General features: G+C 49.5%; 2 protein-coding genes across 2 annotated transcripts; one reads left to right on the top strand and one right to left on the bottom strand.

Moving 5' to 3' along the window:
- The first annotated feature begins 1,052 nt into the window (after positions 1–1,052).
- On the top strand, positions 1,053–6,082 carry LOC100900064 (Fanconi anemia group J protein). The gene is made up of 15 exons (XM_029111390.1): positions 1,053–1,151; positions 1,237–1,387; positions 1,482–1,564; positions 1,699–1,834; positions 1,935–2,139; positions 2,242–2,508; positions 2,623–2,826; positions 2,918–3,188; positions 3,300–3,511; positions 3,630–3,793; positions 3,878–4,105; positions 4,203–4,391; positions 4,933–5,136; positions 5,268–5,419; positions 5,747–6,082. Exons 1-15 carry the CDS (start codon positions 1,053–1,055, stop codon positions 5,879–5,881), a joined length of 2,700 nt encoding a protein of 899 aa, XP_028967223.1. The 3' UTR covers positions 5,882–6,082.
- Positions 6,083–7,381: 1,299 nt separating this feature from the next.
- On the bottom strand, positions 7,382–15,236 carry LOC100905187 (uncharacterized). The gene is made up of 7 exons (XM_029111389.1): positions 15,166–15,236; positions 14,898–15,004; positions 12,415–14,220; positions 10,462–10,601; positions 10,164–10,293; positions 9,781–9,987; positions 7,382–9,678 (listed from the first exon to the last, which is right to left on the bottom strand). The coding sequence occupies exons 1-7, from the start codon at positions 15,234–15,236 to the stop codon at positions 7,382–7,384; spliced, it is 4,758 nt and encodes a 1,585-aa protein (XP_028967222.1).
- Between the last annotated feature and the right edge of the window lie 417 nt (positions 15,237–15,653).

Below are 15,653 nucleotides of genomic sequence, written 5' to 3'. Positions count from 1 at the left end.
TCAAACTTCACCGGCAGACAGGGAGGCTCAAGGGTTCGAAGAGCAGGAGCGGGTTTTCGCGATTCCAACGGTGGTGTAATCGTCGCCGGCTTTGCCCCAAAATTCATGGGAATTTCGGTGCAATGCCATAGAATTTCGCTGCATGGCGATACGATCCTGAAAATCTATGTGCGAGAATGGTGTCTACTGATCCCATGGAGAAGTTCTATTCTTTCTCTCCGGTCTATCTTGATAGGTCATCAGCTCGTCAATCATCGGCTGACGAATACTCCACAGTCCACAGCCCGAACTCCCAGGCGCGAGAGCTCAACTCCGGCAGAGGAAGAGCATCGTTGTCGCCGAAAGGGGCTGCAACTCATGGCTGTAAGGGAGATCCGGCTGAACAGAAGAATCACACCGATCGCTAATCATCTCCCGTCATTCACGCTGCTGCGTGTTCGATAGCTGGGAGTTCCCGCACGCTGAGAGATTCGTTTCACGGACCGTTACGAGCAACAAGTGTTTTGTTGGTGTTGTGAGTGTCGCTCGCCTGTCAACCGGATCGAAACGCGTTCATCCGTCGGGTGGCGCGTTTTCTCTTCTGCGTGAGCTCGTCGAAAACATCTGAGAGTGAACAAGATCGATCGTGTTCCACCGGCGGTTCCTCACAGTGCCCCGGAAACGGAATAACCCATGATTACGAGTCTATGCTATGCTACAGCCATAGCTTTCCACGTGTTACGATAGTTATCAAGGAAAAGCCCCTGTCCTTAATCGATAAGGGTATTGGAGTTGGAGCGACAGAGAGAGAGGTCTTAATCGTTTTCCGACCGAGACTGAATCAAGTCGATCAAATGTCGATTGTGCAGACCAGAATCAGCGAGTGGGAGTCAGAACCCGACTTCGTGTCGTACAATGACATCCGATATTCTCCTCAGTGCTAGTCGTAGCGAGAGTCGGTCTTATGCAACAGACAGAGGGAGGAATCTGAATGATTCTGATATCGCGTGGAAAGCAACTCACGTTTGCGTGATCTGAGACCCTAGCGTTCAAGTTCGGGCCAAGAGTTCGAGATGGACTCAAGCGTGGTCACGAAGCCCGAGCAGTATTCTCATCCCTTGGGGGGACTGAAAGTGCTTTTCCCATACGAGAATCCCTACCCACAGCAGAAGGTACGTTCGATCATTCCGCTGACAATCATCATACATATTTTGATGGGAAGCTCCGCAGCGACCGGATCCAAATTTTCTCTTGAAGGTCATGATGTCCCGTCTCATCACGGCGTTGAAGCAAAAGAAAAACTGTCTCCTCGAGAGTCCGACCGGCACAGGCAAATCACTCTCGTTATTATGCGCGGCTCTAGCATTCTGCGAAGATGAAAAACGCAAACATCGGAAAGGTAATCGAAGTGTATCCCGCCGTCGTGCCCGACTGCCCGAGCGATGATAATGCTGATACGATGTTCTTCGAGCTTAGACCCAACATCCTATCCACCTTCTCAGGACTTGAAAAGTTCCCTGACGGATTGCCGCCGAAGGCTGAAGAAAGCAGCCATAGTCTGTTGGAACCTGAATTACCGAAAACGGTGAGTCTTGATGCCTCCTGCGGGACCGGCTTCTTATGTCGTACACACTTGGGATTCCGATCTTGGGAGAGAGGGAGGAATATCTCCGATGGCAATGGTTGAGCTTCTCTTTCTTCCATAATTTTTCTTTGAAGAAGTCCGTCATGGACATGTACGACGACGAATGCGTGAAACCGCACAATGAGTCAGCGAGCAAATCGCTACTCAACGAGAAGTCACCGCACGCGCCCGAGGGTGTACGAATTTTGAAGGCACCGAAGATTTTCTACGGTATGTCCAAATCAGGATTCAGATTTGTTTTCGACGCGCGCATTGGCGTCGCAACGGCAGAACACTAATCCATGGCATTAAAATCAGGCTTATTCATTAGGAACGCGTACGCATCGTCAGGTTTCTCAAGTTGTCAATGAGTTCCGGAGGACCGGATACCACAACATGAAAATGACGATTCTTGGATCCCGCGAACGAATGTGTGTCAGCAGGAAAGCTATCGAGTCCGTCCACGGGATTAGTGAAGAGTGCCGGAACTTCAGGAAGGAGAGCAAGAAAGGCCTCGGATGTCGCTTCCTGCACAGGTAAACTCCACGGATCCCCCTCTCCCAATAATGTGACTCCCAAACATTGCCGGGCCGAGTGATTTCATTAGCGTGTGTTGTTAGAACCCCTGTCGTTTGTAGATTACAGAAAATTAACCGATACTCGTATCCAACGAGTATGGAGGGAGGGAAAACGGAACCGTGGGATATCGAGGATATCGTCACAGTAGGCAAAAGGCACACTCTGTGTCCTTATTATTGGAGCATTCAACTCGCTGAAGACGCCGATATCGTGTTCTGCCCGTATAACTACATTCTCGATCCAAGAATCAGAGCCGCGGTTGACATCCAAGTCGAGAACAATATCGTTATCCTCGACGAAGCTCATAACATAGAAGATATCTGCAGGTAGAAATTCCCGGAGCGATCGATGTCTGGCATCTCAACGAGACGGTGTCGGTATGATTCCTCAATATCGTCTCCGTCCGCTTCAGACGCAACCCATGTTATGATTCTCTACAGGGACGCGATGGGGATGGAAATTAAGCTCTCCGACATCCTCCACATTGAGGATTTCATTGAAAATTCTGTCAAGAACCACAAGGAGACCGCTGCTCTAATGCAGATGTCGCCAGCCATCGGAGCCCTTCGGCATCTTCTGCTGAATGAAGCTGCTGATGTCCCGCTGCAAGAACCTCGAAAACTGAGCACAGCTCAGCTCTGCCAGTGAGTTCGGCGACACGGTCGAATTGACATGGATGACATATATGTAACTTTGCGAGGCTTCAGTTTGAGAGACTCTCTTCATCCCCATGAGACTACTCGAAGCGGCAGGCCTAGGACCTACAACGTGGCCTCGCGTCAGCGAAATTCTCGGTCAGCTCCTGAACGAGAGTATCGAAGAAGGGGGCGGAGAGGTCGCGGACGAACGATTGCTGGATACCCGGAGCCGGATTTTTTTCGACGCCCTCTGCGGCACCGGGGGTCACATGTACAAAATGAACGGGAAATTCCTCGATTGCTTCAGAGGTGCTGTGTCCAAGAAAATTGCCAAGGAATTCCAGAAGGAGCTGAAGGGGTCACCCGAGGTCCGTATGACCTCCTTATGGCACCAGCGTATCCTTAAGCAATAACAAAAAATCAGATTATCGTGGGCTAGCAGCTACGGCGGTGACTTTCAATGCAGCGTTCCTTTCCAGATTACGCTCCAGATATTTTGCCTGAATCCTGCTGTCGCCCTAGTGGACATTCGAGACAAACTTCATTCTCTAGTGGTAGCTTCTGGGACTTTGAGTCCAATGAAATCATTCGAGTGCGAGCTCGGAATCCCATTCCCTTTCAGTCTTTCGCTCAATCATGTTGTGAGAGAGGAGCAAATGCTGGCTTGCGTGTTGGCGAAAGGTCCAAAAGGGTCAGTCTCTTCAATTTTCAAGTCGCGCAGTTCGACCTGCGCTGCATACGACAACTCGCATCCGGAAATCCGGAAAGCTCAATGATAAATAATCTTATGTTGCTCAATCATCCCGCAGGCGCTCGATTATTTGTGATTACAAGAACAACTCCGAGCTTTCGCTCCAAGACGAGCTCGGCGAATCTCTGCTTAGGATCGTGACCCGAGTTCCCAACGGTGTGCTCTGCTTTTTCCCATCTTACTCTCTCATGAACAAACTCAAAGACCGATGGGGCATGACAGGTATGCGGCTCGAAACACTCACCTCGCCGATCTTCCCGATTCGACGACAGCGCTACGAATTTTTGTCAAATTTCTGAATTTCAGGCATATGGAATAGATTGGAGCAAGCCAAGAGGATCTTCGTCGAAGGTAAAATGAATCTCCAACAGCAGATGGAGGAGTATTACGCGAGTTCAGTGACAGCGCAAGGCTCGCTGCTTCTCGCTGTGTGCCGCGGTCGAGTCAGTGAAGGCGAAGACTTCCCGGACAACTTTGCTCGAGCCGTTGTCATAGTCGGGATCCCCTTCCCAAATGTTCGCGAAGTCACAGTGGGTGAGTTTATTTTGACGGATGAACCGATCCCCGACGGCTAGAACCTAGGGCAATCCGTGGTTTCGGTGGTAGCAGCGGGGAATTCTGGCACTTCCAGGCGATAAGATGAAATTCAACGACACGAGATCTAAAGATATCGATGCGGTGATGAGTGGATCCGAGTGGTATAAGACTCAAGCATTCCGCGCGCTGAACCAGGCCCTGGGACGATGCATACGCCACTCTAAGGATTGGGGAGCCATCATTCTCTTGGAAAGTCGTGTCGCAACTTACCGAGGCTACAAGGGTGAGCCTGAAAGATGAATGAGCGATTGAAGATGGATTTTCCTGTATCTTCTTTTTTTCAAAATACACCTTCAATCCATTATGACTATGACAAAATTGATAAGAATTCCACGGGGGCATGCCCTGTATGTGGATGAGGCAGGAATCAACAAAACTTCTGGGAGGGTAGAGGGAGGGGTGCGCACTGAGGCTAGAGACATGGTCGTTGGCTCTGACATGAGGAAAAGTTACAGCAGGGGCAGCACATTGTTTAGGGTGAGAGTAAAAGTGAGTATGCATGGCGGTAGCGGCGGTGAGAAAACATTCAGGTAATCATTCATCATCACTCGAACCCAGACTCAGGCAGGTCAGAAATGAAGGATCTGATCAGTTTTCTCTCGAGGGCTCTATTTGTCGCATTTTTGAGACTGTCATCCAGCCTGTTATATAGGTTCGCGAAGCGGTTGAGATAGGATTTTTCAGACCTGACCAGTCTTAGAGATGGGGCTTCTAGTATCTAGGAGGATCTATCGATTTCCTCCTCACGATATGAATCCCCACAGAAATGCTCTCGAGATGGGTGCGAGATCGTCTGGTGGACGTCTATTGTTTTGGTGAACTCGAGAGTCGTCTAGAGAACTTCATCGATGAGCGGAAGCTCGAGGACCTCCAAGCCGGATCTGATGGCTTGAGCGATCGCGAGGAAGCTAAGCTCAGATCGAAGACTGAGAAAAGGAAGTCCTCGGTGCCGATTAGGAGACCGAATTGTAAGTGTCATCAGTCTGAGATTCTCTATCATCTATGCGAGCTGCTTCCTAGGCACTCTGCACCTTCCAGCTGTGGATTGCCTGAGTTAGAGATCTGTCCTCAGTGACGCTGCTTGCTATCTTTTCCTCAGATTCAATTTTCAATCCGCCTCTGAAGCGGAAAATCGGACCCGACTCTTTCTCTGATTCACCTTCATCATCAAAATCGTTCCCCTACTTGGCGAACGCGACAAATAAGTTCGAATCCACCGCGTCGGACTCTCTTCTCGGGAGCGAAGAACAAGTGCGAGTTTTCTTCATTCTACTGACCATAGCTTGGCTAACTTTCCTGTACTGTGTTTACAAATTTTACTACTCGGTGTGAAGCAGCCCAATCCCGCTTCAACATTCATCCACGGAGATATTAATGATTTCCATTCGAAAATTGTAGTGAAAGAACTGAAACCATGCGAATCGCAAGTCGTCCCACCAAGTTGTCGTTCTACCCCTAGAGATATTTTTGAAGAACGTAAAGATCCAGAATAAATCCAGAGAACTATCATCGCATTGCTTCGCAGTCCATGACGATAGCTCAGAAAAATCATGAAACTTTTGACTGCACGTTTTACAGGTAAGCATCCTCGACAATCCTCCGAAGGCGAATTCGACGAATGCTCCCGGATCTTCGGAGACAAGCGGAAGGGAGCGGACGACCCTGTTCGTGAGCCAGACGGATAGTGATTCATCCGACATTTTTTCTGAGTAAGGCTCAAATTCGTGTGTATCTCTAAATCGAGATACATGCGGATGCCTTAGATATACGGGATAGAAATTTCTTAGTTGTGTTCCTTAGGCATCAGTGGTGCTCCCATCTCCTCTTGGTCGACCTGAGACCCGGGACTAGCTTTGTGTGAACTACCTGAAGGTGCGGTCCATAAAAAGGCTGACGCTTGTAAAAATCATAAGTGGCGGGAAATATTTGATGCGTTTTCTTTTTCTAACTCGCCCACTAATCCATGATCGTACATTGAATTCATCCCCTCCTTCGTGCATCCATCCATCAGTGTTTTTGAGAATTTAGGAAGATCGAACTAAATTATCCCGGAAAATAATAATCCATCGAATCGACTGATCGAGAATCTCTCGTCTTCGTGCTTCCTCTCTGCCCGGAAAAAATCTGGTGGGTCAGTTCCGAGCGTCTCTCCCCAGGCTCATGACAGATCGCCTCGATTACGAGACATGGTCTCTGAAAGCCTGCGTCGTCGAAAGTCGGAAGTGGAAACTACTTACTTCGCGTCCAGCCATGACGAGTTATGAGTTTTGAAGCAGCTTACGAGGAGAGGTTCATAATGAGAGGGACCTCGCACAGGAGGAATACCTAGTGCAAAAGACATTACAGGAATGTTTTCGTGTGTTGAACTCATCAATGATACCGATGGCTCCTTGAAGTGATGGTCAAAGTTAGTGGCACGGCAAATGTCCTCAAAGCCTGTGCGGCGTCTGAAAGCAATCCGGACACCATGCGCCGATTCGCGGTCGTACCACCGTCGAGCGTACCACCAGGCGATCCGACCACATACAGGAAGGCTTATCGATTTAATCCTCTCTCTCACGTAGACGAGAACGATGAAGGCTTCCGCGCCTCCTCGGAGCAATCCTACCTCGCGGGAACGGCCGGCCCCGGAGCGGATCAGACGAGCATGTGAACTCTTCCAGTTTCAAGTCCATGGGGGCTCACACTGCCGTCAGCTTATCGCCGCACTCCCCTTTCCTATGAGATCGGTCCGGTTTCGGGAGGGACAAGCGGGTAGCCTTAGGGGAGGAACGATTATTCGATTATTATCAGTCGTATGGTTGCTTACCGACCGGAATATTTCCAAATCGTGTTTGAATATCGTATTCTCTGCATCAGCAGGGCATGCCCGTCTACTCTCCAATGCCCTCGAACCTGGCGTGTCTATCGAAGGGTGTGCTTCCGATAGAGGACGCCCGTCTATTTTCTTATTGGATATTATTCCGGAAATATTATTCTGGAGTCACGCTTAGTTCCATGTAATTCACATAGTCACATATGTGTACCGATTGGTTCGATGAAATTCAAGATCATTTCGATTACCGTAGTCCCTAGAGACACCCTAGTCATAAGCGAGGCCGTGTACATGAAGGATCTTCACTGATGCGAGGGGAAAAATTATTTATCATATATAGATTCATATCATACCATAGAATTTTATTGGGTCCAGGTAAAATTCATGCTTCGGGTCGGTTATTTGAGACCTTTGTGCGGCATGGCATATAAAAGTTTCTTCCAGAACCATCGTTCACCCCACACAAGATAAGTCTTCGTGCTGAGGACTGCGCGAAGGTTCTCACTCAAGGTATCGGCAGTCGGAATCACACCCCTGAGCACGACTATCAAATGGTTTGCGTGATCGTCGAGCATCTGGTTATAAGCTGCTCCGAATTCGATGGCAAACCAAGACGAGTCCAGGAATTCCTGAGAGAGTATCACAATCGTTCTCTTGGAGTTCTGGACGATATTCGATATGTTCCAAGTAATAGCCTGTCCCGCGATGAAGTCGCGCTCGTGGAATGCCAGACGGAATGGGATCGAGAGACGCTTTTGCTTTTTCGGAAGATGACTCTCGAGCTCGTTGAGGATTTCCATAGCGACCTCGCGATCACTGCTTGAATACGAAAGGAAAGCATCGTATATCTTGCGCTCGTCGGAATGAGGTTCACTCGACAGGCAGCGGAATAAGCGATTGAAATGGACGTAGATGAAGGTGGCCAGGCTCCTGTTTTTGAAATACAGAATCATCGCACCAAGCAACAGACCTAGCACCAAGAGGAAGCCGGATGCGGGAATCCATACAAACCAATCGCCGACCGGACATATAACTTCCCACGGAATGCGGCTCAATGAAGATTCCTGTCGGCCATCGACCTCGAAGGGAACGCGACACCGGATTTCGGATATGTTTAGAATCCTAGGGGAATTCGTGCTCAGAAAGTTTCTGAAGTCCTTCGTGTCGCAATCACAAATCCACGGATTATTGGAGAGAGCGATCGTTAACTTGGGAGTTTCCGTTGGATCTATGTTCAGTCTTTCCAATTTATTGTACTCGACATAGAGATATCGGAGGTTTGGCGGGAAGTGGGGAAGCATATTGTCGAGTGTCATCAGCCGATTCTTGTTCAGATTCACGCTTCGAAGTGATTGATAAACGGAAATTCCTTCGGGAAAAGCACTCAGGACGTTGCCTTCGAAGTCAAGGTCTGTAACGCCCGATGGAAGGACGGGGACCTCATCAAGGCCCTCGTAACGGCAAAAGACCTTCGTCGTAGCGCTTGCGGGGAATTTCAAACATTCGCATGCCTCCGGGCAATCGTCCACCCGAAGTGAGAGCTTGTCGAGGTCGACTTCTACGATACTCTGCTCGGTATCGTTACAGAAACAATTTTCCAAATTCTCAAACTCAGCGAGTTCACTTCTCATTGAATTTTGGAGGTAGGACAGGAAATCGTGGTTGTGGCCGGTGCACTCGAAAGGATTTCCATCTATGAGAAAAATGTCTTCGCCTCGCGATTCCTGCCTGATAGCCTTGAGTCTTCTCATGGAGACTCGCTTTATTCTATTATTCCTGAGTGAGACCATCGTTTCCCCATCCAGAAGAAGAGGCACTTCAAAATCTGTGATTAGATTGTTGTCCAAGTCGAGGAGGCTGAAATGCTCCAATCCGTTGAAGGGAATATTTGGAAACGCAGTGATTCTGTTATTCGAGAGGAGCACTCGCCTGATTTTTGAGTTCGAGAGTGATATCAAAGCCCGTGGAAATCCGAAGTGTTGGATTTTGTTATCACTCAAATCTAAGAATTCCAACTTTCGCAGGTCTTCGAAGGAGCGACTTTCGATGAAATTAATGTTGTTGTGACTCAAGTCTAAGCTCATCAAGTTGCTCGTATTAATGAAATCGTGTCGAAGTATTGATTCTATCTCATTGCCAAGCAGATCGAGCGTAGCCAAACGGGGTATATTGTTGAGCGAATTACCGAGCTGCCGTAAACGATTCCGTGCAAGGTTCAATGACTGGAGTTTCTCGTTCCCACGGAAAAAGTTTTCAGGCAAAGACTCGAATTCGCTGTGAGAAATCTCGATCGTGCTTAGAAAAGAGGGGATTCGTCCTGTCCCTGGCCTCTGCTCTACGGGGAACCGTTTCAACGCGCTCCGAGATATGAGGATGCTTCTCACAGATTTAGAGCCAAGCGCGTCGAGAATGCCTCTCGGAAGTTTTTCGAGCCGTGGCAGAGAATCCAGTTGAATTTGGAACAACGACGGCGCTCGGCTGAAAGCACCCGCGTCAATCGAACTCAAGTTCGACCATCTCTCCACCCTGAGAAATTGAAGATTCTTCAAACCATGGAAAACACCATCGGGAATCTTTGACGCATGGAAACCGCTTAAGGTGAGGAGATTCAGCCTATCGAGTCCGGAAAAAGGTCTCCACGCGAAGCTCTCGACGGGGGTGTCATAGATTTGCAAGCTATTCAGATTTCGCAACGCTGAGAACATTCCTCGATCAATGCTCAATATTCTCGCTCTTGAGAGAGACAAGTCCTCCAGTCCCGGAACGACTCCGAGACTCGGCGGAATTCTGGACATACCACAGCGCAGGTCGAGTCTCTTCAACGATGTGAAGTCCTCGAAGAAGTCATCGCTGAAATCAAGGCTTTTGCTCGCGTCCTCCAAGAGAACAACAAAAGCAAAGACGTCGGCCGAGATGTTTGCGAACAGAGACCGTTTCAAAATTCGGTCCGGAACCTTCAGCGGATTCGCTAGACTCAGGACGGATAGCGGGAGCGAGTTTCCATCTGCAAAAATTGGGTGGTCTCTAGCGAAGAAAACGAGTCAAATCAGCGTGAGGGCTTTCGGATCGACTTGAGATTTGGATTTGTGTGCTCGGAATCGAGTGACGATTAGCGACTTCTCAGATGTGGTTTGGACCGCTGATAAAGAGCATGGGAAATTTCTAAACCGAGGATCTCACCAAGTATCTGGGATAAGGAAAGGGGGCCTTCAGGAATTTCGCAATCGATGTAAAACAAACTGGTCACTCCGACGACATTCAGCACGGTCAGTAGATGTGCCACGTGTGGAGCATCGGTCGTGCACTGAATCTGCAACGATAGTTTGAATTACGGTAAATATACGAAGTTAATCCTGAATAATTCAGAGTTTATGTGGATGGAGGCAACAAGGCTGAACGTGAGCTTAATAGGGGGCTTGGGTTTTTGGGTATCGATTCATGGAGGGTGAGGAGAGCTAGAAATATTTGGATGACTCACTGTCAGACGTCCCGCGCTCGAAAATTCAATCTCGAATACCGGGGTCCTCGTGTGGGGGCACGTCCCTCCCTGCTGGGGGTTGGACCTCTTCTGGCTGTCGATGGCGGTGTCCTGATCGATTTGATTCCTAAAAGCAGTGTCTGCATCCGCGTTCTTCGAATAGCACCTCATTCTGAAGCCTGATACGTCGTCCCTGGCGGGGAGTTATGTGTCAGCAAGCGTTGACGGTTCTCGATTCCTCGTGACAATATGCACAGATATCCAAAAGCTGGATAAATCCGTTCCATTCGATGTGTGATGTTGTCCTACACAACCTCTGTAGACTCACAGAGTTTCATTCCTGCAGCGATAATTCAAGATCTCCAAGTCGCAGGTCCGTGATGGCAGAGCCGACATTGCCGCGCAGGACAAAGCATGAACGATGAAAGTTGTAAATCCCGGCCTGGAGAATGATTCCGAGTAGAATAAGCCCGTCGCAGCTTGGGTGAGACAGGTATATGATTCTCCCAGAAGCAGCTTCGAGCTCGGTTTCGACGCGGATCAGCAATGGTCTTACTACCAATCATCCTTGTCCCTCATCCCAGGGCCACCCCACACTGGAGCGAATTCCGCCGCGGGGAAACACTCCGAAACGATTTTCCCACGAATCGCTCGACCCCCAACACTCGAACCATCCGAGGTGCCGTCTTTGTGAGACAGTCAGAAAACCAGATGCGTCGACCAAGAGGGACCACAGAGACTGCGACGGCGCGGCGACTATCCTCGAATGCGATCCGTCGCTGCAGTTGGAGTGAAACTTACATCCTGAGTTCAAGGGAGAGAGCTCGATGGAGCATCACAGCGTCGTCCGGTGCGATTCGAGAAAAAGAACTCGATGGCTACCCTCTAAATATGGCAGTCTTGACAAGTGACAAGTAACGCAGCCTATCCAAATCCCAATCTAGAAGGTCACATACCCACGAGACCTGATATGAGATTCGAGGCTCTCCCCATGGGGACCTCTCCCACCACAAGCCTCGTCGGATGATTCGTTTGCTGGCATAAGGTTGTTGGAGAATGCTCGAGAAAACAGGGAGAGTAATCTCCACGGAGATGTCTCTTTCTCAGTCACCGGATGAGTTGTTGACGATCACCCAGGAAGCGGTCAGAATCTACTCGTTGGTGGAATTTTCACCGAAATTCACCAATTTGCTGGGACGCTAAGGAATAATGCAGGGATGGCGCTCGGCAGCCGGTCTGCTGACTTTCCGATGAGCGACAAACATTCGCTCCTCAGTCAGTAGATCTTAGAGGGACTGGATGCGGGCCGTACGTTCCTATTCGAGCCATTTTCGGAAGAATAGGGAGCGGCGGACAGGAAAATTATGTCACTTCCCTAACTCGCTCCGACTGCCGCGATTAGATCTGATATGAGAAGACTGTCTTCAGCAAAAGCATTCAATTTATTTCAAAATATTGCAGACTGAGAGACCCCGCCGGTGACGCTCAGAGCGTAACTCACGGATATCGATTTTCTTTTTGGCGATTCATAAAACCCCGAAGTAGAGGGAGAACTTGAGAAATGAATGAGTACGTGTTGTCGTTGTCGCGTACGATGCTCAATATCATGGATGGCTCCCTCGGTCACGAAAGGCTAGTATCATTATTCAGGCTCGTTCGGCAGATCCATGCGGCATTGCGCGGAGGAGCTTCTCCCAGAAACATTTTTCTCCCCAAACGAGACGAGTTTTGGCGGTGAGAACACCGCGAAGTCTCTCATCCAAAATCTCCAATGCCGTTATGAAGTTTCTGTGTCTGAGATAAAGTATCACGGCGAGAACCATCGCGGAGAGAAGTACGGCGGAGCCAGTGATCAGCATCTATGCAAAGAACTGGCGAGCAGGGCAGATGACGTCCCAGGGAATGCGGCTCAGAGTCGACTCTTGATGCCGTTGAGCGCGGAAGAATCATTACATTCCATGAGCGGATAATTCAAGATTTTCGGCCGATTCCGATCTAGGAACAATTTGAAATTCCTCATATCACAATCGCAGACCCAAGGATTATTTGAAAAGTCGACGAAGAAGGAAAGTTGACTTTCGGGGTCGACACCAAGTCTTTCCAGCTCGTTGAATTCGATATGCAGATCGTGGAGGCTAGGCGGAGCATATTGCATGAAGTTATCGATCGATCGAAGTCTATTGCGGTTCAAGTTGATGCTGAGCAGCGACTTATAACGGGAGATTTCCTCCGGAAAGTTAGTCAGGGCATTGCCTTCGAAATCGAGATGGGTAACTTCTACAGGCAGACGGGGAATTCCTGCCAGTTTTCGATCTCGACAGCGAATATGAGTCGAGTCGTTCGAAGGAAACGATCTGCACTCGCAGGCGGCCGGACAATCGATCAATTGGTGAAAGAGCTCGTCGACTTTTACTCCAGCGATTTTTTCCTTGGTGTTCTCGCATATGCAGTTCTCCAGGTCCCGGAAAAGAGCAACTTCAGGGCTTTGATAGTTCTGGACATAGTCCAGAAAAATGTAATTGCTAGCGTCACACTGGAATGGATTATTATCGATGAAGAACTCGTGTAGGCCGTAGGATTTTCCCCTGATTTCTTCGAGTGTCTTCAGGCCAACATGACTGATAGAATTGTTCTGAAGAAAAACCTCAGTTCTTTCGCTCGAGAAGAGAGGAACGCTGAAGTTTGCTAAGGAGTTGCCGTCCAGTTTCAGAATACGCAAGCGGGGCAATTCGTCGAATGGAATGTCCGGGAACGATGTGATCCTGTTGTTAGAGAGGTGGATGCTCGTCATTCTCGGGTTGGCTGCGGTTATCGATGCTCCCGGAGCGCCGAAACGGTGAAGGTTGTTGTCGCTCAGAATCAGGGACTCGAGGGATCCTAAGCTGTCAAAGGACCCGGTTTCAATGTATCCGATGCGATTCTTGCCGAGGTTCAGGTAGATCAAAGACGTCAAATCACGGAAATTGATCTTCGAGATCCGCTTGAGATCGTTCCCGAAGATATCGAGCCATTGCAAGGCCGGTAGGTTGCTGAGAAAATTTAGCTCCCGTATGCGATTCTCCCTGAGATCTAAGTTTTCAAGATCTGTGGCACCACGAAGAATATTGGCAGGCAATGCCTCGAGCTCGCTCTGGACTATTCCGAAGTAGTTCGATGCCTTTCGAGTCTGCTGCTCGTTTTCCGGCCACAAATCGACCGGTAGATGCTGCAAACCGCAGCGACATATGAAGATGCGCCTGATCGTCGTGAGATTCTCGAACAGTCCCCGAGGAAGTTCCTTCAGCTTCGGTAAAGACTTGAGCAGGAGGTCGCGTAGGACCGGCGTCTGATCGAAAACTTCGGCGTGGATCGTCGCCAGGCAAGGCCACCCTTCAATTTGTAGGGTTTGCAAGCCTGACGCACCTTCGAAAAAATCTGCAGGGATCTTTTTCTCCCGTATGCCAGAGAGCCTGACGTCAAACACCAGCTTCAGATGTCGGAAAGGACTCGGATCGAACTGAAGGCTCGGGGCCCCATCGATTATCAAGGTACCCAAGGCTCTTAGACCCCAGAAGAGCTTCGGCTCGATTTCGTAAATCTCGCTCCCAATCAGGTTGAGCTCTTCCAACTCGCTCAACTTTCCGACACTGCGAGGAAGTATCGTAATGCTCAAGTTCAGCCTGAGCCATCGTAATGACTTGAAATCCTTGAAGAAATCATCACTGAGCTCGAAGGTGCCCTCCGCAGCGCCTCTCCGTAGCGAAAACACGGAGATGTTGGCTGCGATGCCGGAGAAAGAAGATCGCGGCAAGATCCACCCCCCCCCGATGGATTCGACGGATTCTCGAATTCAATCACTCTCAAAGGAGCCGAGTTGCCATCTGCAAGGAATCGGATCGCCTGAGCACACCGGAGCCGCCTGCGCAGGGTTTGAGGATTGACTTCTGGTAATATTCACTGTGTCAAAAGATTTGGCCTCACTCATCAGCATGGCTGCGACAAGAACGAAGAACGCGATTTCACCGCGATCGCTACCCTGAGTCGCTTCTCCGTAGAGATACAGTGGGGGCAGCGAAAAGGCACATCACAGCCCCATCGAAGAAACGCTCATTGAAGATCAGACGGTGAAACCCCCCTCAGAACACATCTCACCGATATTTGGGCGAATGAGAGATTTCCTCGTGGCATTTCACAGTTGCGGTAGAGCAAATGGCTTACTGGGCCGACTCCCAAACGAGTCAGTAGACGAGGGAAGTTCGGAGTCGCTCCCTCGCATTCGATCTGCAATACAAATGGAGCATCGGTGTGCGGATTCGAGATCCTTCTGATATTTGCCTAGTACCTCTCAGGGTTAGAGAACGTACATGCAGTTGTCTCCCGCTCATGATTTTGATCTTGAATACAGGAGTTTCCGTTCCAGCATTTGGGTTGCTACCGTTGGAAAACATCGAACGAACTCCGGATCGAGATCGCTTGCTGAGCGTCTTGGGGCCGAGCGGTGCGATTCGAAGTCATCCCACTCGAATAACAGTCGAACACAACACTGAGTCTCCCGGTCCCGGTACTGGAAAAGAAGTTGCGAAATCCAGCGCGACGGGAAGTATGCGAGAAGGGAAGCATGTATGTATGTATGTGTGCAAGGACGATCCAAGCTCAAGCCCCCATGTCGCGCAGTCGGGGTCGGTCTGTCAGTCGCACCAGCCGGGGATGTCTCCGTTCACTCACATGATGTTCTGGTCACAGCAATAGCTTGCGGTGCCTCCGCCGCAAGACCGGGACTGGGATCCCATCACCATAGCCAAGGTCGAGGGGAAAACGGTAAAGAGTACTCGGAACATAGTGAGTAAATGGTCCCAGGCAGAGGGGTGGCGTTCCGAACGGGCTCGAATATCAGATTTCAAGTACACATGTTATCGGATAAACCGTCCATTGTTTCACGAAAACATCCGAAGAGTGAGGGCTGAAATATCCCGGGGGAAGGATAATTCATCCAAGTCTATCGAGCTCCATTCATCAGTCATAGCACTCAGCGCCGATAACCAGAAAATGTCGTACCGGAGGAAACGGCTTGTCTGAACGCACGTCCGGTAGGCATAGTTCATCAGATTAGTTTCCGCTGTCGGTCCCATGGGATGAATCATAGTCGACAGGGAGAATAGAGAAATTCTTCGGGTCTCCCTGCAGGGGTCGGTCCGGCTCTCTCTTGAGTCTTA

This window comes from Galendromus occidentalis, unplaced genomic scaffold (assembly GCF_000255335.2).
Source record: "Galendromus occidentalis unplaced genomic scaffold, Mocc_1.1 scf7180000077438, whole genome shotgun sequence".
NCBI lineage: Eukaryota > Metazoa > Arthropoda > Arachnida > Mesostigmata > Phytoseiidae > Galendromus > Galendromus occidentalis.
The sequence above is the reverse complement of the archived record's forward strand: the minus strand, read 5'-3'. Positions and strand labels throughout refer to the sequence as shown.

Bases quoted from the DNA above. Each gene is read 5' to 3' on its own strand.
- LOC100900064 (XM_029111390.1), top strand. From the start codon at position 1,053: ATGGACTCAAGCGTGGTCACGAAGCCCGAGCAGTATTCTCATCCCTTG. The intron at 2,827-2,917 runs GTGAGTTCGGCG...CATCCCCATGAG, and splicing joins AGCACAGCTCAGCTCTGCCA to ACTACTCGAAGCGGCAGGCC. The intron at 4,392-4,932 runs GTGAGCCTGAAA...GAATCCCCACAG, and splicing joins AACTTACCGAGGCTACAAGG to AAATGCTCTCGAGATGGGTG.
- LOC100905187 (XM_029111389.1), bottom strand. From the start codon at position 15,236: ATGGTGATGGGATCCCAGTCCCGGTCTTGCGGCGGAGGCACCGCAAGC. The intron at 15,005-15,165 runs GTGAGTGAACGG...CTTCTTTTCCAG, and splicing joins TGCTGTGACCAGAACATCAT to TACCGGGACCGGGAGACTCA. The intron at 14,221-14,897 runs GTTCGTTCGATG...CCGGCATCGCAG, and splicing joins GCAAGCGATCTCGATCCGGA to CCAACATCTCCGTGTTTTCG.